This window comes from Pleurodeles waltl, chromosome 4_1 (genome assembly GCF_031143425.1).
Source record: "Pleurodeles waltl isolate 20211129_DDA chromosome 4_1, aPleWal1.hap1.20221129, whole genome shotgun sequence".
Lineage (NCBI taxonomy): Eukaryota > Metazoa > Chordata > Amphibia > Caudata > Salamandridae > Pleurodeles > Pleurodeles waltl.
In genome coordinates, this window is record NC_090442.1 from 7,133,836 (window position 1) to 7,160,300 (window position 26,465).

At 48.4% G+C, this 26,465-nt stretch overlaps 1 protein-coding gene across 2 annotated transcripts in view; it reads right to left on the reverse strand.

Moving 5' to 3' along the window:
• Positions 1 to 22,314, reverse strand: part of LOC138288408 (E3 ubiquitin-protein ligase TRIM39-like) — a 49,441-nt gene extending 27,127 nt beyond the window's left edge. For both annotated transcript variants that reach the window (XM_069229967.1, XM_069229966.1), the window contains exons 1-3: positions 22,182 to 22,314; positions 8,215 to 8,310; positions 5,137 to 5,268 (exon numbers count right to left, since the gene is read on the reverse strand). In XM_069229967.1, the coding sequence (XP_069086068.1) occupies positions 5,137 to 5,268; positions 8,215 to 8,310; positions 22,182 to 22,251 (298 nt within the window). In that variant the 5' untranslated portion in view covers positions 22,252 to 22,314. The remainder of the gene's footprint in view (positions 1 to 5,136; positions 5,269 to 8,214; positions 8,311 to 22,181) is intronic.
• Positions 22,315 to 26,465: the final 4,151 nt, after the last annotated feature.

Sequence of the window (26,465 nt, forward strand, 5' to 3'; positions counted from 1 at the left end):
GGCCTCTATGTACTTTACAGGATTAGCGCCAACATTTTTGGTGTTAGTCCTGCAAAGTATCACAACAGCGTCAGAAATTGTGACACTATTGATCCTAACGTGAGCCATAGGGCGCTGAATCATTGACACGGAGCACACATGGTGGCGTTAGGGGGGGAGCAATGGGGTGCAAGAAAAGAGGAGCTTCATGTAATGAACAAATCATGTAATGAATTAATGATGTAATAACGAATAATGGAATGAATGAATCATGTAATGAACAAATCATGTAATGAATGAATTATTTAATGAACAAATAACGTGATGAGTAAATCATATAATGAATGAATCATGTAATGAATCATGTAATGAAGCGCCACTTTTCTTAAGTCTGGGCCATTGTGTCATAAATGTCCATCATCGCCCCTTTGGAGTTAATAGAAAATCAACCGCCAAAGAGACAGCTGTTTTGTAAATGACATTTAAGACACAATATTAAAGTCAGACATTAATTTTGTTGATGATTCTCTGACACTCAACCCTCTTTGTGTTTGTGTTTCTTTGCACAGCTGTAGACAGAAGTGCTGTTCACAGTAACACAAGAGCATCGGCGGTGTGGAGGTATCACAGACCAGGTCACGGAGGACTGTGAGGGGTGTGAGCTCAAACAGCCTAGTACAGTATAACATGACATGTTAGGAACATACTTACATGTGAGAGTGGGAGGGGTGTGAGGCAGGAGCATACCCACCAAGCGTGCAGCAGGTGTAGTGGCACTGGGGTACAGGGCTGTGAGGGGTGTGAGCTCAAACATCCTAGTACAATACAACATGACATGTTAGGAACATACTTACATGCGAGAGTTTGAGGTGGGAGGGGTGTGAGGCAGGGGCGTACCCACCAAGCATGCAGCAGGTGTAGTGGCACTGGGGTACAGGGCTGTGAGGGGTGTGAGCTCAAACAGCCTAGTACAATATAACGTGACATGTTAGGAACATAGTTACATGTGAGAGTGTGAGGTGGGAGGGGTGTGAGGCAGGGGTGTACCCACCAAGTGTGCAGCAGGTGTAGTGGAAATGGGGCCCAGGGTTGTAAGGGGAGTGAGGCAGGGGCGTACCTACCAAGAGTGCAGCAGGTGTAGTGGCACCGGGGCCCAGGGGTGTGAGGCAGGGGCATACCTACCAAGCGTGCAGCAGGTGTAGTGGTACTGGGGTACAGGACTGTGAGGGGTGTGAGCTCAAACAGCCTAGTACAATACAACATGACATGTTAGGAACATACTTACATGTGAGAGTTTGAGGTGGGAGGGGTGTGAGGCAGGGGCGTACCCACCAAGTGTGCAGCAGGTGTAGTGGAAATGGGGCCCAGGGTTGTAAGGGGAGTGAGGCAGGGGCGTACCTACCAAGAGTGCAGCAGGTGTAGTGGCACCGGGGCCCATGGCTGTGAGGGGTGTGAGCTCAAACAGCCTAGTACAATACAACATGACATGTTAGGAACATACTTACATGTGAGAGTGGGAGGTGGGAGGGGTGGGAGGCAGGGGCATACCTACCAAGAGTGCAGCAGGTGTAGTGGCACTGGGGCCCAGGGTTGTAAGGGGTGTGAGGCAGGGGCATACCTACCAAGAGTGCAGCAGGTGTAGTGGCACCGGGGCCCAGGGCTGTGAGGGGTGTGAGGCAGGGGCATACCTACCAAGCGTGCAGCAGGTGTAGTGGCACTGGGTTACAGGTGTGTGAGCTCAAACAGCCTAGTACAATATAACTTGACATGTTAGGGACATACTTACATGTGAGGTGAAAGGGGTGTCAGGTAGTGGAGTACCTACCAAGAGTGCAGCAGGTGTAGTGGCACTGGGGCCTGGGCTGTGAAGGCCCCAGGGCTGTGAGGGGCCCACTGCACTCCAGTTGTATCTGGTTTAGAGCTCTTGGCATCCCTGCTGCACCACTGGTACAAGACAGATATGTTGAACGAGCTGCACACGGTAAAAGTAAGAAGGGTACATTTACCAATACTACCCACGTCTACCTCACCCCTGTGTCTACAACCACCGCCCTCACTTTCAGCATCTACTCTCCTAGAGTGATGCTCACTGACATGGCTGAACCCAAACCTGCATGAAGGCCAGGCCATGCCACAGGGGCACTATGCACATCTGACATGATGTCATGCACCACAACATGTTGGAACAGAGCAGGAAACAATCTTTACCTGGAGAGAGACACAGAGACATAACATGTCGACTCAAAGTAAGAGAAGCTTTTTACCTGTCCAGAGACATAACATGTTGACTCAAAGTAACAGAAGCTTTTTACCTGGCCAGAGTCACAGAGACATAACATGTTGACCCAAAGTAATGGTGTAGGAGGCTGGCCCTCCATGTAGTGTGCAATGCTAGGCACACTGTGCAGGGGGTCCGGCAACCACACGTTGGTTTACAGGGGTAAAAACTAGATCACCTAATGCTCTACCTTTTATGGTAGCTTGGTCGAGCAGTTAGGCTAATCTTGGAGAACTGCAAAGCATTTTTTCACAGTATCAATCATGCAACTCAAACATTCAAAGGAATAACTCAAGACCAATTTATAAAAATACTTCAGAGTTTTATATAATTTTTAATACCAAGATTTTCAAAATTGGTTAAGTACTTTTTGATATATGGATTTTTGAAGATTAAAAAAAATAGTAGTTTAGTGCGTAATTACACACCATGGGGATCAATGAAAAGTCACCTTTAAAAATACATATCAAATCACACAGTTGCTTTACCAAGTTCTTCTTTTGCAGGTTGGTCGAGGTTATTAATGGGCACACTGTGCCAGCTGGAGAAGTTCAGGCGGCTCCCGGTTTTGGCGGGAGCAGCAGTTAAAAGTATCTGGAGCTGATGCAGGGCCACTGCGAGCCACTGCATGTGGAAAAGGTCTGTGCAGGTAAGTTTAGGTGGGGTGGCCTTGGAATCCAAGATGGCAAAATCCAGGGACACTCTGGGGTGGTGACGGACAGGGGAGTGGTCACTCCCCTTTCCTTTGTCCAGTTTCGCGCCAGAGCAGGGACTGGGGGTCCTTGAACCGGCGTAGACTGGATTATGCAAGAAGAACACCATCAGTGCCCTTCAAAACATTTCCAGAGGCTCTGGGAGGATACTCCTCCCATGCCTGTAACACCTATTTCCAAAGGGAGAGGGTGTAACACCCGGCTCCTAAAGGAAACGCATTGTTCTGCCTTCCTGGGATTGAGCTGCTCAAGCCCCAGGAGGGCAGAAGCCTGTCTGTGAGGTGGCAGCAGCTGGGGCAACCACGGAAGGCTGGTATGGCAGTACTGTGGAGCACCCTGAGTGCATGGAATTGTGCAACCAATACTGCAATCAGTATTGGGGTACAATTCCCAGTTGTTAAACACCATACTTGGCCATATTCCGAGTTACCTCGTGAAGCTGTACATGGGTATTGACCTATGTCCAGTGCACACTTAAAATGGCGTCCCGCGCTCACAAAGTCTGGGAAGATGAGCCTGGACGACGTTGTGGCACCTCTGCTAGTGCAGGGGGTGCACTCACACACAGATACTTTGCACCCAGCCTTCAGCGTCTGAAGGCCTGACATATATGTGACTTATGTGACTTATAAGTGACCTGGTGCTTTGAAAATGGCTGTGAAACAGTACATGCACTATTTCACACAGGCTGCAATGGCAGTCCTGTAGGAGCCTTTGCATCGGCTTCCTATGGGTGGAAAAAGTAATGCTGCAGCCCATAGGGATCCCCTGGAACCCCAATGTCCTGGGTACCTGAGTACCATGTACTAGGGACATATAAGAGGGTCTAGCAGGATCCCAGTGACACAGTCAAGACACACTGACAAACAGGCCAAAAATGGGGGTATCCATGCTGAGGCTACTTTCCCATATTCTGGTTCTTGCAACATCTTATATCACGTGTTCTTGTGTGTTCTAGGAAACTTACTGTGATTTACTCCTGCTTTCCTGGGCTCTGGGGTAGGTTCTATTACTTACCTTTGGTGTTTTCTTACACTCCCAGCAGCGCTCCTCTACACACTACACTTGCCTGGGTGGGAAAACGACTTTTGCATTCTACTATTTTAGTATATGGTTTGCGTTCCGCCTAGGCCCATTTCTAACTAGTGTGTTTCACTATGTGTACTGTTTTCTAACAGTTTTTACAGCTAATTCTGCATTCTAGTGTATATAATTTGTGTACATTCCTTACATCCTAAGGGAGTATAGCCTCGAAGGTATTATTGGCATTTGTTTCACCAAAATAAAGTACCTTTATTTTTGTAACACTGAGGCCCATATTTATACTTTTTTAGCGCTGTTTTTGCACTGCTTTTTGACTCAAAAATGGCGCAAAATTACAAAATACAATTGTATTTTGTAAGTTTCCATCACTTTTGCGCATAAATATAAATAAATATGGGCCTGAGTATTTTCTTTCATGTGTGTAAATACGGTGTGTCTACAGTGGTATTGCATGAGCTTTGCATGACTCCTAGTTAGGCCTTGGCTGCTCACCTATACCACCCCTAGAGAGCCTGGCTTCTAGATACTGACTACATTTCACTAACAAGGGATAACTGGACCTGTTATAAGGTGTAAGTACCTTTGGTACCCACTGCAAACCAGGCCAGCCTCCTACACTTACCCATAGTAAATGCAGTTGATGTTGGACAGGGCACACAGGCAGTGTGCCATGTCGAGTTTGTGTTTTAGGTTTGCACCAGGACTTTCAGCCTGCGATGGCAGTGCTGGGTACATCTGAACGCATGGCCCTACAGGGTGGCACAATCAGTGCTGCTGCCCTTAGGGGCCTACCCATAGCACCCCATGCCCTGGGTACGTAAGTACTCTCTTACTAGGGACTTATAGTGGTAGCTAGGAGTGTATCCAATTGTGCCAATGCATCACAACAGTTTTAGGGAAAGAGCTCTGGCCCAGTGAACCTGGTTAGCAGGGGCCCTGGGCACAATCATTTCTAGGCTACATTATACATCAGGCAAAAAGTGGGGGGTAGCAATGTCAAAAAGAGGCCTTTTCTCACAGAGAGAAGCTTTTTACCTGGGTAGAGACACAGAGACATAACATGTTGACTCAAAGTAAGAGAAGTGTTTTACCTGGCCAGAGACACAGAGACATAACATTTACCTGTACGGAGGCACAGAGAGGTTTTCAGAAGAGAGAGCGGAGGATTCTTGAAAGAGCCTTGACCATCACGAGCCTGGCCTTGGAGACCAGCACAGCTCTGCACCCTGGGGCGGTAGAACACTTCTCTCTCCACTGCAGGGTGGTAGAACCCGAAGAGAGGGGAGGTGGAGATGAGAGAGAGAAAACAAATACAAGAGATTAAGTGAGGAAAGAAGGTGTGAATTTTTTCCACTCCAAGCTGCAGGGCCCTAATTAACTTTCTCTCACAATAACCAAGAAAGTCTTCAGCACTTTGCACCCTCTAGTAGCGCAGTAACATGGTGTTAGACATGTTTAACTTCAATGCGCTATTATTCTTGTTCATCACAAGATACAAAAATGTGTGCTTGTGAATGAGCCTGATTCACAAAGGTCAACTTACACTTTTGTCTACGTTTACAATTGTTTGTTATTCACGAAGGTATTTTACTAGCAGTATCTTTACGGCTTCCGAGTCCCCGCACATAAAAGATAGAACACTCCTTTTTATATGTGGAGGCTCCTCTGCCATAAAGAAACTACTCATAAAATACCTTTGTGAATAGCAAACAATTGTAAACTTACACAAAGGTGTAAGCTTATGTTTGTGAATAAGTCCCAATGTAGCTCCTTTCCCTGATTCTAAATAAGGTGTGAAACATTTGTTGACGATGACCACAAAAGGCTCAGTCAGGCTGCAACAGTATTTTAATAGCTCATGTGGCACCATCACACCTCCTCAGGGTGTGCCGGCTGCAAGTTCATGTTAATATATTTTTACTGAATCATAATAACTAAGAAGTCAGACTAAAGCTCCTTGAGTCGGACATAAACCGCTTGTTTCTATTCACTGTGATTTCATCTTAGTACAAAACGCAGCTGTGATCCCAGGAGTGGATGTGAAGGGTCTCCAGGGCAGGATCAGTGCAGCTTCCTGAGGGACTGAGGGATGGAGAGAGAGGGGCACAAACTGAGGGACATAGAAGATAAGGAGAAGGACTGAGGGCCAAGGGAAGCACTGAGGGAGAAGGTGGAGGGGCGGTGATCTAGAGAGAGAGGATTGAAAGGAGGAGAAAGAAGGTGGGTGTAGGAGGGAAAGCGTAAAAGGAGACCCCACGGGTGGAGCGGTCACTGAGGGAGTGAAGGGAGCAAATAATATTTAATGTCTTGGCACTGTTCAACGAGAGGGGTCCTGAATGGCTGTTCAGGAGGACTTGGTGGAAAACGTTGTGAAAAGTGGAGTGTTTATAACCAGATTACATTGGTGACATGTGCTCACTGTGCGCCTTGCCTTCAAACCTAGGGCTGCTTAGCCAACTAACCTTAAAAAGTACATTCAAAGATGAACTATTTCCCCCCAGCCCCGCTGAACGCGTGTGCCCCTATTTTAGTCAGTCAGAGTCAGGGCAAGGATTTAAAGCACATTCACATTTCATCAGCGACCGCTCTTCACTGCGGCCCTTTCTGACATGTCATCCTCACCATCATCATCATCACTGGCCACGGCACCCCCTTCAGGAGCCTTCCACAGCTCTCGGGACTCAGAACATTTAATAATCATCATCATCACCATCATCATCATCACTGGCCACGGCGCCCCCTTCAGGAGCCTTCCACAGCTCTCGGGACTCAGAACATTTAATAATCATCATCATCACCATCATCATCATCACTGGCCCCGGGGCCCCCTTTAGGAGCCTTGCACAGCTCTCGGGACTCAGAACATTTAATAATCATCATCATCACCATCATCATCATCACTGGCCATGATGCCCTCTTTAGGAGCCTTCCACAGCTCTCGGGACTCAGAACATTTATTAATCATCATCATCACCATCATCATCAATATCATCACCATCTTCACTATCGTCATAACCATCATCACCATCATTATCATCACTGGCCACAGCACCCCCTTCAGGAGCCTTCCACAGCTCTCGGGACTCGGGACATTTAATAATCACCATCATCGCCATCATCATCATCACTGGCCACAGCAGCCCTTTCAGGAGCCTTCCACAGGTCTCGGGACTCAGAACATTTAATAATCATCGTCACCATCATCATCATCACTGGCCACATCGCCCCCTTCAGGAGCCTTCCACAGCTCTCGGGACTTGGAACATTTAATAATCATCATCACCACCATCATCATCATCACTGGCCACGGTGCCCTCTTCAGGAACCTTCTGTAGCTCTCAACCCTGACAACATTTAATAATCAGCATCATCACCATCATCATCATCACTGAGAGGGGCACCCCCTTCAGGAGCCTTCTGCAACTATCAACACTTAGGGCCCGATTCACAAAGATAAATTTAGATCAAAAGTCTAACTTTACACCTGAAGCCTAACTTTACACATGAAGACCAACATTTCAGCTGAAGTCTGAATTTACACCAGAAGTGTAACTTTACACCAGAACTCTAACTTTACCCCTGAAGCTTAACTTTCCACCTGAAGTGGAACTTTACACCTGAAGTCCAACATTACACCTGAGGTATAACTTTACACCTGAGCCTAACTTTACACCTGAAGTCCAACATTACACCTGAAGTCTAACTGTACACCTGAAGTGCAAATTAAGACCTCAAGTCTAACTGAGAGCAATCGTCTAACTTTACTACTTTTCGATATTCACAAAGGTAAGTTCCTACTAGCAAGTTTACTGCTAGTAAACTTACTAATAGTAAAATCACTAGTAGTAAAGTTACGAGCAGTACTTTACCTTTGTGAATGTTGAAAAGTAGTAAAGTTAGACTTTCGGTCTAACTTTACCTTTGAGAATCTGGCCCTTAATCTTCATCATCATCACCATCCTCATCATCACCATCCAGCGGAATGTACAATATTAAACAATGTTTAGGACAAAACTGTGAATCAGGCGTTACTGCTGGGGCTGATGAACAACTACAAACTGCACCTCTGCGATTAAAATGTAGAATTAGGAGCCTCCATTTCTTTTCATCTACAGCTCTTCTAATCATGTCTTAAGCAGAGAAGCTCTTTCACGTGCCACGGGGGTCGCAGGGTTTAAAAATCAACTCCACACTTCTTACCAAGACGGTAGAGCACGATGTTTATGAATGTAGTCACTGCAACCATCACTCCCAGGGCTATCGCCTGCTTCCTTACGCAAGGGATCTCCCGGCCACCTGGAGAGGAAATCACAGAATCCGGCATTTAACTTTACATGTGGGAGAGGCTCACCTGCTTGTAGCTGGAGAACAAAATCATAGGAGGACTTGTGATAGCCTGAGTTAGGGTGTGTCAGGTCATTCCAATAAATATCAGAGTGTGCGAAGACTGGTCACTGAGTGTGTTTACGAAGACTGGTCACTGAGTCTCAGTGTGTGTCAAGACTGGTTCCTGAGTCTCAGTGTGTGCCAAGACCGGTCACTGAGTCTCAGTGTGTGTCAAGAACGGTCACTGAGTCTCAGTGTGTATGAAGACTGATCACTGAGTCTCAGTGTGTGCCAAGTCTGGTCACTAAGTCACAGTGTGTACCAAAACTGGTCACTGAGTCTCAGTGTGTACCAAGACTGGTCACTGAATCTCAGTGTGTTCCAAGAGTGGTCACTAAGTCTCAGTGTGTATGAAGACTGGTCACTGAGTCTCCATGTGTGCCAAGAGTGGCCACTGACTCTCAATGTGTGTGCCAAGACTGGTCACTGAGTCTCAGTGTGTGCCAAGACTGGTCACTGAGTCTCAGTGTGTGTCAAGACTGGTCACTGAGTCTCGGTGTGTGCCAAGACTGGTCACTGAGTCTCAATGTGTGTGCCAAGACTGGTCACTGAGTCTCAATGTGTGCCAAGACTGGTCACTGAGTTTCAGTGTGTGTCAAGACTGTTCACTGAATCTCAGTGTGTGCCAAGACTGGTCACTGAGTCTCAGTACATGCCAAGACTGAAACTGAGAACTCTGCATATAAAATGATAGAACAGGCCTATCTTTTTATGTACGGAGTCTCTTCTATGAGTGTGAAGTCTCCAAAATTACTGTTAGTAAAACTGAACTTATAGTTTGTGAATACTAAAAAATAGTAACCATACAGAAAGGTTTAAGTTTGCCTTAGTGAAGAAGGTCAAAGGGTGCCAATGTTCACCACAACCTCTCAATGTGTACTAGTGTCTGATATTTCTTTTTAGTGAGCACTGAGAATTAGTCATTATTTCATTGGGTTCAACATTGCCTCTTGATGTGTGCTGATGCTGACCATTGCCTCTCAGTGTGCCAATGCTAACCATTGCCTCTCAGTGTGTGCCAATGCTGAACATTGCCTTTCAGTGTGTGCCAATGCTGAACATTGCCTTTCAGTGTGCCAGTGCTGACCATTGTCTCTCAGTGTGTGCCAATGCTGGTCATTGCCTCTCAGTGATTGTGAAGAATAAGCCACTGTCTTGTGTGTCCAGACTGATCACTGATTGTCAGTGGTTTTATATCAAAATATTGCATATGGAAATATTGACTTGCACATTAATCTTTCCAAAATATCATCGACCAATATATCACCAAGGTAAACATACACAGGGAAGTATAGGTTTACTACTCTAACCCCATATCTGCATACCTTCACAATATGATGCTAACCAGTATTGTGGAGTTGATACTTGTGCAGATTAATATTAAAAACTATATTTTGTGGTAGCACGCTAGTGTCAGCCAGTGCAGTTACAAGTCATTACCTCCTAGTGTGCACGAACACTGGCCAGTTACTCCTGTGTGTGTCACAATAACTCAGTAATGTCACAGGACACCAGCTCAGGACTGTGACTGCCACAGCTGGGACCATGCCAATGTCAGCCGGTACCAAGATAGGATAGTTACACTCAAGTCCAGATTTACTTACAATTTCCCCCGTTGCAAACTGGCCAACTTGGTGCAAAGTGATACATAGGGACTGAGTTTCCACTGGAAAAGGTGCTTTGTGCTGGTGGAAAGGGTCTCCTCCCTCAGTCCAGTTAGTGCTGCTTTGCGTCACTTTGCATCACTTTGCACTGGGGGCGTTCTTGGGGTGTTAGTGGGTTGGATCAGCACAAGCACCCATATTTTGGATGAAAAGCTGAATCTACTAAGCTATCCAGACCAGGCTTTGCATCTTAGCTAATGCTTCCTTGAAGCAAGTGTTAACAAGTGGAAATGTTTTTATTCCTAGTGTGCTGCAGGGCACAGCACACGTTCTAATAATAGGGATCCTTTTTAGCTTATCTAAGTATAGGACTTTACACTGGAAGGATATGCCTTAAGTACAAATCCTAAGCTATACAGCACACACTCACCTGTGCACCATAGTGCAAGGCTGTCCTTTGGGCGATGGCAGCAGGCCAGTCTTAGCAGAAATGTCCCTGCAAGGTTCTTCCCTTCTCCCCTGCGCAGCACAGTGCAGCAAATCTGTCTGCTGCGTTGCGTGTTCTGCCTTTATGTGTGATTTCTTCACTTGCCCTGTGTGAGAAAACAGGGCTGATTGCAGAGGCCCCATAACTTTTTGCCCCCTTTTTCCTCTTTTTGCTGGTGTTTTCCTGACTTCGATGGTGCCCTGGGTACTGCTAACCAGTCCCAGGGCCTGTGCTCTGTGTAAAATGGATATGCAAATAAGGCTAATTATAATTGGCTAAGTTAACCTACCTATAAGTCCCTAGTATATGGTAGGGCATGTAGGTTTAGGGACCACAGCATAGGTGGTGCACACCTAGGTGCATTGCTGAGGTGCCCAGTGTCATTTTAAAAGCAAGCCTGCCTTGCTGGCTGCTTTTAAATTAAAGTTATATGCAAATTCGACTTTGGAATTAAAGGTACTTCCAAAGTCTTAAACTACCTTATTTTTACATATAAGTCACCCCTAAGGTGTGCCCTATGTGCCCCTAGGGCTGGGTGCCATGTAACTTTAAGCAGGGACTTTATAAAAATAGATTTATAAGCCCTGGTGAGGTAAAAACAGCCAAATTCGTTTTTCCCTCATTGAAGTAAATGGCCTTCATAGGCTAGAATGGGCAGACTTTATTTTAAATTTTAAAGTCTCCTTAAATGTTGCATACCAAGAATTTGGTATCAAATTAATTGTTGTAATAAATCCTACAACTTCCAGTTGTTGGATTTAATATAACTAGTTCAGGTAAAAAGTTTAGACTTTACCTAAAAAGTTGCCAATTTCAGCTCTGCATTGTTTTTGCTGCTGTGCTCTGATTGGCCAGCCTGCAGCAGCTTCTGCCAGGTTGCCTTGATGAGGTGTGAAGTGGCCAGGCTTCACACAAAGGAATGTGCTTGGGGGAGAGAATCTCCCCTCAGCAGATGGTGAGGCAGGAAGGGGGAGGGCTGCCAAACTGGTCTTCAAAGGCAGAGAAGGACATTTGCAGCACCCAGCAACACCCCCACATCCTGCAACCCCAGACAATTAGGTGCCCCCTTGATTAGATTAGGAGAGGGCAGGAGAGGGGTGTGTTTATGATTTTTAGCCACACCAGTGGGTGGGCTCAGCCAGATGTAACCTCCAAAAATCAGATTCATCCATGTTGGATTTTTAGAGACTGTTGCCTTCTGGGATGGATTTTTGCCACACTTCCCAGGAAGTGGTCATCACAGGGGGACGACCCTGTCCCTGATTGGAGAACCAGGGCCCCCCTGCTTTTCACCCAGGAGCAAGGATAAAACTGGCAGACCTGCACCCACGCCTCAGATCCCCTCCAGAAATCAACAAGAAAGGAACTAAAGAAGAAGAAGGACTGCCCTGCTGGACCCCTGGCCTGCACCTGGACCCTGCACTCAGAAGGACTGCACCAGCTGCACACTTGGGCTTCACCACAAGAAGGACTTTGCCTGGCTTCAACTGGTTCAAGGAGGGACTCCCTGTTTGCTACAGGTGAAAAATTGCTAAACCAGAGTCCCCTGCACCAACTCCTGAAGAAAGCGACCAGCTGACCACTGTCCAGTGGCCAAAAAGGAGTTTGCGCCAGGTGCATTCTGGGAGTTGAAGTCCGCACCCCCCAAGGACCATCACAGAACTTCTGGACCCTTGGGGTGAGCTGTGGACCCCAAAAGAACCTTAAAAGAACATCTGGGTGAAGCCCCAGAAGTTTGGAAAAGATTGGAGAATTTTTGAAAAAAAGCTCCATAAAGTGACCGACCCGACGCGGAAATTCTAGCCGGCTTGCCTCAACCGCGACCCGGCCTGACTTCGTGGTTCGTCCCGGTAAAGAAAAACATCCAAAAAAGAGACTAAGTCCGAACGTAAAAAGTTGACCGGGACCTCCCAGCCATCGTATCCGAGAAGGGCTCCATGGACGTCGGATCAAGATCCAGGTTTACCCCGGTCGAAGGATTTTCATCTCGAAAAAAACGACTAAGTCCGAAGGTAAAAGTCTCCACCGAGGAAACCCACATCGCGTATCCGGACAAGGGCTCCAGGAGGTCGGATTCAACTGGCAGGTTCGTCCCGGTGAAGAAAAACTTCAAAATAAAGACTAAGTCAGAAGGTAACTTTTTAACCGAGGCCTCCCGCGACCTGTAGCCGAGCAGGGCTCCATCGCGGTCGGCCTGAAAGTTTGACTTTGCCCCGGTCGAGGTGCAACCAGATGACCCGATTGGCGCCTTTTGTTTCTAAGCGCTAGAAAAGTAATAATTCTTTAAAAATTCATATCTCCGGTTCCCCTGAACCGATTTTAATCGTTTTTGTGTCATTTTAAAGATAAAAATATAAGCTATTTTTATAAATTGGTTTTGGATTTTTAAACTGTTTCCTGTGTTTTATTTAATTACTGTTTTGTGATATTTGAATGCTTTACACTTTGTCTCCTAAGTTAAGCCTTGACGCTCAATGCCAAGCTACCAAGGGTAGAGCTGGGATTAATTTACTGAGACCTAACTGTACTTATGTGGAGGTTTGTGGCTTGTTGCTAGGTGTAGGTACCTACCTGCCCTACCAATAACCCATTTTCCAACATAATTGGAAGCAGCGACGGGATCCTGTACTTGTGTTCAATATCACGTTACAGTTTTAGGTAAAACAAATTAAAAATCCTTTAAATTGTCCTAGTGCAAAAATTGTTTTTAATTTTTAATTTGGATTAATTTCAATTATTGAATTTTTGTAATTTTTCTAAATTCTTGTTTCCAATTTTTGCAAAAAGTTTTTGTTGACACAAAACTAGGGAACCATGGAGCTTGATCTGGCTAGCCTACCCACACTGACAGTAGTCCAGCTTAGGGGGTTGTGTATTGAAAGAGGGTTGCCTGCAACCACTGATCTCAGGAAGCAAATCCTGATCACATCCCTGACAGCATGGGCTGAGGCCCAAGAGGTAGAGTCAGAAGAAGCTCCAGAGGAGGGAGAAAGAAGGGAGGATGCTAGCTCTAACCACTCAGGGGAGGGAAGGCATCTGAGCCTAAGTGAGGATGAGGAAGAACGGTCCTCAGTAAATACAGTCACTAGGGGCAGATCCAAAGCTAGTGGTGGGAAGGGGGTCCTTTCAGGAGGAGAGAACCCATCCATCAGAGAAAGAGAGCTGGAGGCCCAGCTAGCATACATAGCTTTGGAAGCAGAGAAGCTGGCCCTAGAAAAGAAAAAGTGGGCATACAAAGAGAAAAGAGATGGAAGCAGCGATAAAGAAGCTGAGGTGTCCATGGGTGGGGGAGTTTGCCCCAGATTACCCAAGGGGGTAGTTCCTGCTTATGTAGAGGGGGATGACATAGATAAGTGGCTAGGGGCCTTTGAGAGGGCACTCCAAATGAGAAGGGTTAGGCCTCAATACTGGGGTTCCCTTTTGTGGGAGTTGGTCCCCAACTCAGGGAGGGATAGGCTTCTGATCTTAAGGGGGGAGGAGGCAGATTCATACCCTAGTATGAAGAGGTGCTTAGCCAAGAAGTTTGGTCTGACCCCAGAGCAATATAGAATGAAGTTCAGGGACACCCAGAAGGTCAGTACCCAGTCTTGGGTTGACTTTGTGGACATTTCACTAAAGGCACTAGAGGGCTGGATTATTGGTAACAAAGTAGATACTTATGAGGGGTTATACAATCTGATCATGAGAGAGCACATCTTGACCAATTGTACCCAAGAAAGGTTACGCCAGCATCTAGTGGACTCTAAGCAGACCAACCCTAGAGAGCTAGGGGAGGCAGCTGATGAGTGGTTGAGAACCAGGGTGGTTGTCAAGTCCCAGGGGGGAGACTCCAAGAAGGGGGGGACAGGTCCCCAAAAACCTAAGGAGGGAGGTGGTAAGCCCACCACAGAGACTCCCTCTGTACCCCAGAACCCTAAGAAGGAGGAGAGTAAATCCCACTCTGACCAGCAGAGACAGTTAGACCCAGGGTTAAAAAAGCTCTTGGACAGTAGGGCTTGCTTTGACTGTCAGCAGACAGGTCACTTCAGAGGAGATGCAGCCTGTCCAAAGAAGGTGGTTAGCACTGGGCTGTCCAGTGTAGCCATAGAGGAGGATTCCTCAGATGATGAAGTCCTCCTAGCATTTAGCTGGGAGACAGGACCAGATGGTAAGCTGGTGATCCCTGAGGGTGGGAGTAGGCACTTCCACCACATTCAAGTGAATGGGATCCCTACCACTGGCCTGAGGGACACCTGTGCCAGTCACACTATAGTGAGTGACCGGTTAATGACCCCAGACATGTATGTCCCAGGAAAGACAAAGAAAGTCAGGATAGCCACAGGGGAGGTCACCTCCAAACCTGTAGCCATAGTGCCCCTAGAGAGGGAGGGTATCCTTGACTGGATTAGGGTGGTAGTCAGTGCTGACCTTCCCCTAGATTGTATCCTGGGCAATGACCTCCCAGAGGTGAGTCTGGTCACAGATGGGGTGGTCGCCCAAGGCGCCCCCCCAACCCAAAGTCCTGGGGAGTCAGTCCCTACAGTTAGGAGACAGGGGTCCCCAAGAAAAGGAAAGAAGAAAAGGAAGGGTAGGCCACTCTTAAAGAGAGTTCCAGGGAGCCAAGGGCCTTCTGCCCCAGTAAGGGGGGAGCCCAGAGATGGCACTGGTGAGGCCTCACCTGACCCCAAGGAAGTCCTGAGTAGTCAGGCAGCTGTCCAGATGCAAGGTGTTGCCCCTGCACTGACAGAAGGGAGAGTGGAAGGAGGGTGTCTGCCACAGGAGGTGGTAGCCCCCCACTCTAGACAGCAAGAGGGGTGCCAGGACCCCAAAGATGCCCCTAAAGCAGCTCAGCCACCTGTCAGTGGAGAGCTTAGGGTGTGGTTCTGGGTACTGACAGCTGTCAGTAGCCTCTGCTGGGTGCTAGCCTTCCAGGCAGCACTGTACTTGGCCTGGGAGGCAGACCCCAGGGCCAATAGCAAAGTAGGCCCCCTGACCCTGTTGGTCATGGTGGGGTTGCTCAAGTGTTGGGTGACCTCTTTGGGTAAGCTAGGTGTTGCCCTAGCAAAGTTTGGAGTAGGGGAGGTGGGCACCTCACTACCCAAGTTGGCAGAGAGAAAGGAGGAAGACCCCCCTAGAGGAAAGTTTCAGTTTGAGTTGGGTCCTTTTACTGTTGGGATGGCTTCACTACCCATAGGGAGTGACCCTGACAGGAGGATATAAGGCAGAGTAGGCCCTGCAAAGGGACAGCCAGTTTTCTTCACTGTCTTCCTCGCCTAACAAGCCAGGAAGACTCTCCCAGGGTTGGGCTGAGTCTCCTGGGCGTGTGGGCTGGGGGGGGGGTTGTGTGAGAAAACAGGGCTGATTGCAGAGGCCCCATAACTTTTTGCCCCCATTTTCCTCTTTTTGCTGGTGTTTTCCTGACTTTGATGGTGCCCTGGGTACTGCTAACCAGTCCCAGGGCCTGTGCTCTGTGTAAAATGGATATGCAAATAAGGCTAATTATAATTGGCTAAGTTAACCTACCTATAAGTCCCTAGTATATGGTAGGGCATGTAGGTTTAGGGACCACAGCATAGGTGGTGCACACCTAGGTGCATTGCTGAGGTGCCCAGTGTAATTTTAAAAGCAAGCCTGCCTTGCTGGCTGCTTTTAAATTAAAGTTATATGCACATTCGACTTTGGAATTAAAGGTACTTCCAAAGTCTTAAACTACCTTATTTTTACATATAAGTCACCCCTAAGGTGTGCCCTATGTGCCCCTAGGGCTGGGTGCCATGTAACTTTAAGCAGGGACTTTATAAAAATAGATTTATAAGCCCTGGTGAGGTAAAAACAGCCAAATTCGTTTTTCCCTCATTGAAGTAAATGGCCTTCATAGGCTAGAATGGGTAGACTTTATTTTAAATTTTAAAGTCTCCTTAAATGTTGCATACCAAGAATTTGGTATCAAATTAATTGTTGTAATAAATCCTACAACTTCCAGTTGTTGGATTTAATATAACTAGTTCAGGTAAAAAGTTTAGACTTTACCTAAAAAGTTGCCAATTTCAGCTCTGCATTGTTTTTGCTGCTGTGCTCTGATTGGCCAGCCTCTAGCAGCCTGGCCAGGCTGCCTTGATGAGGTGTGAAGTGGCCAGGCTTCACACAAAGGAATGTGCTTGGGGGAGAGAATCTCCCCTCAGCAGATGGTGAGGCAGGAAGGGGGAGGGTAGCCAAACTGGTCTTCAAAGGCAGAGAAGGACATTTGCAGCACCCAGCAACACCCCCACATCCTGCAACCCCAGACAATTAGGTGCCCCCTTGATTAGATTAGGAGAGGGCAGGAGAGGGGTGTGTTTATGATTTTTAGCCACACCAGTGGGTGGGCTCAGCCAGATGTAACCTCCAAAAATCAGATTCATCCATGTTGGATTTTTAGAGACTGTTGCCTTCTGGGATGGATTTTTGCCACACTTCCCAGGAAGTGGTCATCACAGGGGGACGACCCTGTCCCTGATTGGAAAACCAGGGCCCCCCTGCTTTTCACCCAGGAGCAAGGATAAAACTGGCAGAACTGCACCCACGCCTCAGATCCCCTCCAGAAATCAACAAGAAAGGAACTAAAGAAGAAGAAGGACTGCCCTGCTGGACCCCTGGCCTGCACCTGGACCCTGCACTCAGAAGGACTGCACCAGCTGCACACTTGGGCTTCACCACAAGAAGGACTTTGCCTGGCTTCAACTGGTTCAAGGAGGGACTCCCTATTTGCTACAGGTGAAAAATTGCTAAACCAGAGTCCCCTGCACCAACTCCTGAAGAAAGCGACCAGCTGACCACTGTCCAGTGGCCAAAAAGGAGTTTGCGCCAGGTGCATTCTGGGAGTTGAAGTCCGCAGCCCCCAAGGACAATCACAGAACTTCTGGACCCTTGGGGTGAGCTGTGGACCCCAAAAGAACCTTAAAAGAACATCTGGGTGAAGCCCCAGAAGTTTGGAAAAGATTGGAGAATTTTTGAAAAAAAGCTCCATAAAGTGACCGACCCGACGCGGAAATTCTTGCCGGCTTGCCTCAACCGCGACCCGGCCTGACTTCGTGGTTCGTCCCGGTAAAGAAAAACATCCAAAAAAGAGACTAAGGGGGTGTTTCTGATTCTGGCAGGCGGCGGAGGCCGCCCGCCAGAATTCCGCCCCCATTATACCGCTCCGCGGTCAGAAGACCGCGGAGGGTATTATGAGTTTTTCCCTGGGCTGGCGGGCGGTCTCCAAAAGACCGCCCGCCAGCCCAGGGAAAAACTCCCTTCCCACGAGGATGCCGGCTCGTAATCGAGCCGGCGGAGTGGGAAGGTGCGACGGGTGCATTTGCACCCGTCGCGTATTTCACTGTCTGCCAAGCAGACAGTGAAATACTTGTAGGGGCCCTCTTACGGGGGCCCCTCCAGTGCCCATGCCAGTGGCATGGGCACTGCAGGGGCCCCCAGGGGCCCCGCGACCCCCCCTACCGCCATCCGGTTCCCGGCGGGTGGACCGCCAGGAACTGGATGGCGGTAGGGGGGGTCGGAATCCCCTCGGCTGCGCAGCTAGCTGCGCCGCCTTGGAGGATTCAACAGGGCAGCGGTACACTGGCGGGAGCCCGCCAGTGTTGCCGGTCTGACCGCGGCTTTACCGCCGCGGTCAGAATGCCCTGCGGGGCACCGCCGGCCTGTCGGCGGTGCTCCCGCCGACCCTGGCCCCGGCGGTCTAAGACCGCCGGGGTCAGAATCACCCCCTAAGTCCGAACGTAAAAAGTTGACCGGGACCTCCCAGCCATCGTATCCGAGAAGGGCTCCATGGACGTCGGATCAAGATCCAGGTTTACCCCGGTCGAAGGATTTTCATCTAAAAAAAAAACGACTAAGTCCGAAGGTAAAAGTCTCCACCGAGGAAACCCACATCGCGTATCCGGACAAGGGCTCCAGGAGGTCGGATTCAACTGGCAGGTTCGTCCCGGTGAAGAAAAACTTCAAAATAAAGACTAAGTCAGAAGGTAACTTTTTAACCGAGGCCTCCCGCGACCTGTAGCCGAGCAGGGCTCCATCGCGGTCGGCCTGAAAGTTTGACTTTGCCCCGGTCGAGGTGCAACCAGATGACCCGATTGGCGCTTTTTGTTTCTAAGCGCTAGAAAAGTAATAATTCTTTAAAAATTCATATCTCCGGTTCCCCTGAACCGATTTTAATCGTTTTTGTGTCATTTTAAAGATAAAAATATAAGCTATTTCTATAAATTGGTTTTGGATTTTTAAACTGTTTCCTGTGTTTTATTTAATTACTGTTTTGTGATATTTGAATGCTTTACACTTTGTCTCCTAAGTTAAGCCTTGACGCTCGATGCCAAGCTACCAAGGGTAGAGCTGGGATTAATTTACTGAGACCTAACTGTACTTATGTGGAGGTTTGTGGCTTGTTGCTAGGTGTAGGTACCTACCTGCCCTACCAATAACCCATTTTCCAACACCCTGCACTGACCGTGTACATTTACTCTGTGTAAGAGGCTGGCCTGGTTTGTAGTGGTACCAAGGGGTACTTACACTCTGCACCAGGTCCAGTTATCCCTTATTAGTGTATAGGGTGTCTAGCAGCTTAGCCTGATAGAAAAGGTAGCTTAGCAGAGCAGCTTAGGCTGAACTAGGAGACGAGTGAAGCTCCTACGGTACCTCTAGTGTCACTTGCACAATATCATAAGAAAACACAATACACAGATATACTAAAAATAAAGGTACTTAATTTTTTATGACAATATGCCAAAAGTATCTCAGTGAGTACCCTCAGTATGAGGATAGCAAATATACACACGATATATGTACACAATACAAAAATATGCAGTAATAGCAATAGAAAAAAGTGCAAACAATGTATAGTTACAATAGGATGCAATGGGAGCACATAGGGATAGGGGCAACACAAACCATATACTCTAGAAGTGGAATGCGAACCACGAATGGACCCCAAACCTATGTGAGCTCGTAGAGGGTTGCTGGGACTGTAAGAAAACAGTGAGGGTTAGAAAAATAGCCTACCCCAAGACCCTGAAAAGTGGGTGCAAAGTGCACCTAAGTTCCCCAGAGAGCACAGAAGTCATGATAGGGGAATTCTGCAAGAAAGACCATCACCAGCAATGCAACAATGATGGATTTCCAGACGAGAGTACCTGTGGAACAAGGGGACCAAGTCCAAAAGTCACGATCAAGTCGGGAGTGGGCAGATGCCCAGGAAATGCCAGCTGTGGGTGCAAAGAAGCTGCCACCAGATGGTAGAAGCTGTGGATTCTGCAAGAACGAAGAGGGCTAGAAACTTTCCCTTTGGAGGATGAATGTCCCACGTTGTGAAGAAGCTTGCAGAGGTGTTTTCCTGCAGAAAGACCACAAACAAGCCTTGCTAGCTGCAAGGGTTGCAGTTAGGGTTTTTGGATGCTGTTGTGGCCCAGGAGGGACCAGGATGTCGCCAATTGTGTGAGGAGACAGAGGGGGCGTCCAGCAAGACAATGAGCCCACTCAGCAGCAAGCAGCACCCACAGAAGTGCCAGAACAGGCACTACAAAGTGGAGTGAACCAGAGCTCACCCGAAGTCACAAAGGAAGGTCCCATGACGCCGGAGGACAACTCAGGAGGTCGTGCACTGCAGGTTAGAGTGCCGGGGACCCAGGCTTGGCTGTGCAAAAAGGAAATCCTGGAAGAGTGCACAGGAGCCGGAGCAGCTGCAAATCACGCGGAACCCAGCAATGCAGTCTAGCGTGGGGAGGCAAGGACTTACCTCCACCAAACTTGGACTGAAGAGTCACTGGACTGTGGGAGTCACTTGGACAGAGTTGCTGAGTTCAAGGGACCTCGCTCGTCATGCTGAGATGAGACCCAGAGGACCGGTGATGCAGTTCTTTGGTGCCTGCCGTTGCAGGGGGAAGATTCCGTCAACCCACGGGAGATTTCTTCGGAGCTTCTAGTGCAGAGAGGAGGCAGACTACCCCCACAGCATGCACCACCAGGAAAACAGTCGAGAAGGTGGCAGGATCAGCGTTACAAGGTCGCAGTAGTCGTCTTTGCTACTTTGTTGCAGTTTTGCAGGCTTCCAGCGCGGTCAGCAGTCGATTCCTTGGCAGAAGGTGAAGAGAGAGATGCAGAGGAACTCTGATAAGCTCTTGCATTCGTTATCTAAAGAATTCCCCAAAGCAGAGACCCTAAATAGCCAGAAAAGGAGGTTTGTCTACCTAGGAGAAAGGATAGGCTAGCAACACCTGAAGGAGCCTATCAGAAGGAGTCTCTGACGTCACCTGCTGGCCCTGGCCACTCAGGGCAGTCCAGTGTGCCAGCAGCACCTCTGTTTCCAAGATGGCAGAGGTCTGGAGCACACTGGAGGAGCTCTGGGCACCTCCCAGGGGAGGTGCAGGTCAGGGGAGTGGTCATTCCCCTTTCCTTTGTCCAGTTTCGTGCCAGAGCAGGGCTGGGGGATCCCTGAACCGGTGTAGACTGGCTTATGCAGAGATGGGCACCATCTGTGCCCATCAAAGCATTTCCAGAGGCTGGGGGAGGCTACTCCTCCCCAGCCCTGACACCTTTTTCCAAAGGGAGAGGGTGTAACACCCTCTCTCTGAGGAAGTCCTTTGTTCTGCCTTCCTGGGCCAAGCCTGGCTGGACGCCAGGAGGGCAGAAACCTGTCTGAGGGGTTGGCAGCAGCAGCAGCTGCAGTGAAACCCCGGAAAAGGAAGTTTGGCAGTACCCGGGTCTGTGCTAGAGACCCGGGGGGTCATGGGATTGTCTCACCAATGCCAGGATGGCATTGGGGGGGGGCAATTCCATGATCTTAGACATGTTACATGGCCATGTTCAGAGTTACCATTGTGAAGCTATACATAGGTAGTGACCTATGTATAGTGCACACGTGTAATGGTGTCCCCGCACTCACAAAGTCCGGGGAATTTGCCCTGAACAATGTGGGGTAAAGGTTAGACATATAGGTGACTTATAAGTTACTTAAGTGCAGTGGTAAATGGCTGTGAAATAACGTGGACGTTATTTCACTCAGGCTGCAGTGGCAGGCCTGTGTAAGAATTGTCAGAGCTCCCTATGGGTGGCAAAAGAAATGCTGCAGCCCATAGGGATCTCCTGGAACCCCAATACCCTGGGTACCTCAGTACCATATACTAGGGAATTATAAGGGTGTTCCAGTATGCCAATGTGAATTGGTGAAATTGGTCACTAGCCTGTTAGTGACAATTTGTAAAGAGAGAGCATAACCACTGAGGTTCTGGTTAGCAGAGCCTCAGTGAGACAGTTAGGCATCACACAGGGAACACATACATATAGGCCACAAACTTATGAGCACTGGGGTCCTGACTAGCAGGGTCCCAGTGACACATAACAAACATACTGAAAACATAGGGTTTTCACTATGAGCACTGGGCCCTGGCTAGCAGGATCCCAGTGAGACAGTGAAAACACCCTGACATACACTCACAAACAGGCCAAACGTGGGGGTAACAAGGCTAGAAAGAGGCTACTTTCTCACACTCTGGCCAGACTGAATCAGACACACTATTAGATGAAAGAGGGGTTTCTTCTGCCCCCTGTCCAGACCATATAACACTGAATGAGGTTTACTCACCTCTGTCCTGCAAAACTGCATCAGAAGTACCTGTAGATGAGGTCTACTCACCTCTGGCAAGTGAGGCTGCATCAGAAGTACCCTGTAGATGAGGACTACTCACCTCTGGCCTGTGAGGCTGCATCAGAAGTACCCCTAGTTTGATTCATTCTCTGAGCTCTCCTCGATGCCATCGGAGCCTCCACAGATGCTCAGGATACTGAGAGGTGCAGGAAGCAATGAGAGGTGCCCTAGTATGAACTGCATCTCTGGAGGCGCTAGGGAGAGGTCTATATAACAGATACAGGAAACTCCAATTAGAAAGTGCTGATGGCAGCATTGTGCAATCTGTGTGTGAGGGTTGGAGGATGCGGGTGCAGATAAGAGTCTATAATAATCTCCATGTCTCACTCCTATAGAGTGTCTGCATGTGGTGGGACTCTAGGCAACTCTCTAACATAACCCAGGTGTCACTTTGCACTCTGCTCAGAGTGTGTCTAAGTGTGTGAGAGAGAAAGAGAGAACATGCAAGTGTGTGTGTGTGTGGGCATGTGTGTGTGAGTGTGTGACAGAGAGTTTGCATGTGTAAGAGTGTGTGTGTCAGCAAGAGCATGCATGTGTGTGACTGTGTGTACGGGTGTGTGTGTGAGAGAGCATGCATGAGTGTGTGTTTGTGTGTGAGAGAGCAATCCTATGTGTGAGTGTGTGTGTGTGTGTGTGTGAGATCATGCATGTGTGTGAGTGAGAGCATGCATGTGTGTGAGTGTGGTTTGGGTATGTGGGTGTGTGTGTGTGAGAGAGCATGCATGAGTGTTTGTGTATGTGTGAGAGAGCATGCATGTATGCGAGTCTGTGGGTGTGTGTGTGTGAGATCATGCATGTGTGTGAGTGTGTGACAGAGAGCATGCATGTGTGAGAGTGTGTGTGTATGAGCGGGAGCATGCCTGTGTGTGAGTGTCATTTGGGTGTGGGTGTGTGTGTCAGAGAGCATGCATGAGTGTTTGTGTATATGTGAGAGAGCATGCATGTTTGTGAGTCTGTGGGTGTGTGTGTGTGAGATCACGCATGTGTGTGTGAGTGTGTGACAGCATGCATGTGTGAGACTGTGTGTGTGAGCGGGAGCATGCATGTGTGTGAGTGTCATTTGGGTGTGGGTGTGTGTCAGAGAGCATGCATGTGTGTGAGTGTGTGTGTGTGAGCGAGAGCATGCATGTGTGTGAGTATGTGTGCGGGAGTGTGTGTGTGAGAGCATGCATGTGTGTAAGTGTGTGTGCGGGTGTGTGTGTGTGAGAGCATGCATGCGTGAGAGTGTGTGTGTGTGTGAGCGAGAGCATGCATGTGTCTGAGTGTGGTTTGGGTGTGTGTGTGAGAGAGCATGCATGAGTGTGTATGTGTGAGAGAGCATGCATGTATGTGAGTCTGTGGGGGTGTGGGGGTGAGATCATGCTTGTGTGTGAATGTGTGACAGAGAACAAGCATGTGTGAGAGTGTTTGTGAGAGAGAGCATGCATGTGTGTGAGTGTGGTTTGGGTGTGGGTGTGTGTGTGAGAGAGCATGCATGAGTGTGTGTATGTGTGAGACAGCATGCATGTATGTGAGTCTGTGGGTGTGTGTGTGATCATGCATGTGTGTGAGTGTGTGACAGAGAGCATGCATATGTGAGAGTGTGTGAGCGAGAGCATGCATGTGTGTGAGTGTGGTTTGGGTGTGGGTGTGTGTGTGAGTATGTGTGCGGGTGTGTGTGAGCGAGAGCATGCATGTGTGTGAGTGTGGTTTGGGTGTGGGTGTGTGTGTGAGAGAGCATGCATGAGTGTGTCTGTATGTGTGAGAGAGCATGCATGTATGTGAGTTTGTGGGTGTGTGTGTGTGTGTTAGACCATGCATGTGTGAGAGTGTGTGTGTGTGAGCGAGAGCATGCATGTGTGTGAGTGTGTGAGGGCGAGAGAGAGGGAGGGGAAAAGATGGCAAGACTGGTAATCACTGAAGCTCTTGTGCCACTGGTACCAAGCTGCTCTGATGAGCTCCAACTCACTTGAAATACATCTGGAGATGCTTGTGCCGCGGTTCAGAGATGACCCGTCTGGTAGTTTGGCCTGGACTGTTCCTGTGGGATCAAGGATGATTTGCACATACCTGGTCCCTGTCAGGATGGCATGCTGGGCAAAATAATGATGGGCTGGGATTAATGTGGGGTGGAGCTCTCAGAGTTTTACTATCTAAAAACTCCATGAAATTCCGCAGAGTTCCGTGAGTGGAGGAATGCTGCTGTGAGAACTGTTGGCAGGCCGCAGGATGCATTTCTCTATGCTTGTATCTGAAACTAATTATTTATAGGACCGCAGGGTGATTGGAAGCCGTGCCCACCGCACTGAGGTTCCGCCGCACTGAGGTTCTGCCGCACTGAGGTCCCGCCGCACATGCTTCAGAGGCCTTACTTCAGGGCCACATTAGAGAGGCCCCAGTGCCCGTCCTTGCAGAAGGTGGGAGAGCGGGGGAAGAGGGAGGTGGGCGCAGTGAAGCTGTGGGCATCCCTGGCTTCAGTGTAATCAGGGACAGACTGGACGCCTACAGCAACCAATGTTCAGAACAGTGTACAACGTACCCAGTCTGAGCCAGCTTTGTGTTTAACTGGGTGAGAGTGCATGGAGAACCTTTCTCCGGCTGGTGGTATACACACTGCGTTATTAATACCTTTCAGCTCAGCTGGTGTTACACACAGCGCTATTAATACCTTGCAGCTCGGCTGGTGTTACACACAGCACTATTAATACCTTTCAGCTCGGCTGGTGGTATACACACTGCGCTATTAATACCTTTCAGATCGGCTGGTGTTACACACGGCGCTATTAATACCTTTCAGCTCGGCTGGTGTTATACACACGGTGCTATTAATACCTTTCAGCTCAGCTGGTGTTACACACAGCGCTATTAATACCTTGCAGTTCGGCTGGCGTTACACACAGCACTATTAATACCTTTCAGCTCGGCTGGTGGTATACACACTGCGCTATTATTACCTTTCAGCTCGGCTGGTGTTACACACACGGCGCTATTAATACCTTTCAGCTCGGCTGGTGTTACACACAGCGCTATTAATACCTTTCAGCTCGGCTGGTGGTATACACACTGCGCTATTAATACCTTTTAGCTCAGCTGGTGTTATACACACAGCGCTATTAATACCTTTCATCTCGGCTGGTGTTACACACACGGCGCTATTAATACCTTTCAGCTCAGATGGTGTTATACACACGGCGCTATTAATACCTTTCAGCTCGGCTGGTGGTATACACACGGCGCTATTAATACCTTTCAGCTCGGCTGGTGTTACACACAGCGCTATTAATACCTTTCAGCTGGGCTGGTGGTATACACACTGCGCTATTAATACCTTTTAGCTCAGCTGGTGTTATACACATGGCGCTATTAATACCTTTCAGCTCGGCTGGTGTTACACACACGGCGCTATTAATACCTTTCAGCTCAGCTGGTGTTATACACACGGCGCTATTAATACCTTTCAGCTCGTCTGGTGGTATACACACGGCGCTATTAATACCTTTCATCTCGGCTGGTGTTATACACACGGCGCTATTAATACCTTTCAGCTCAGCTGGTGTTATACACACAGCGCTATTAATACCTTTCAGAGCAGCTTTATACACGCAGCACTATTAATACCTTTCAGCTCGGCTGGTGTTACACACACAGCGCTATTAATACCTTTCAGCTCGGCTGGTGTTATACACACGGCGCTAATAATACCTTTTAGCTCGGCTGGTGTTACACACGGCGCTATTAATACCTTTCAGCTCGGCTGGTGTTACACACGGCACTATTAATACCTTTCAGCTCGGCTGGTGGTATACACATGGCGCTATTAATACCTTTCAGCTCGGCTGGTGTTATACACACGGCGCTATTAATACCTTTCAGGTCGGCTGGTGCTACACACGGCGCTATTAATACCTTTCAGCTCGGCTGGTGTTATACACACAGCGCTATTAATACCTTTCAGCTCAGCTGGTGTTACACACAGCGCTATTAATACCTTGCAGCTCGGCTGGTGTTACACACAGCGCTATTAATACCTTTCAGCTTGGCTGGTGGTATACACACTGCGCTATTAATACCCTTCAGCTCGGCTGGTGTTACACACACGGCGCTATAAATACCTTTCAGCTCGGCTGGTGGTATACACACGGCGCTAATAATACCTTTCAGCTCGGCTGGTGTTACACACGGCGCTATTAATACCATTCAGCTCGGCTGGTGTTACACACGGCGCTATTAATACCTTTCAGCTCGGCTGGTGGTATACACACGGCGCTATTAATACATCTCAGCTCGGCTGGTGTTATACACACGGCGCTATTAATACCTTTGAGGTCGGCTGGTGTTACACACG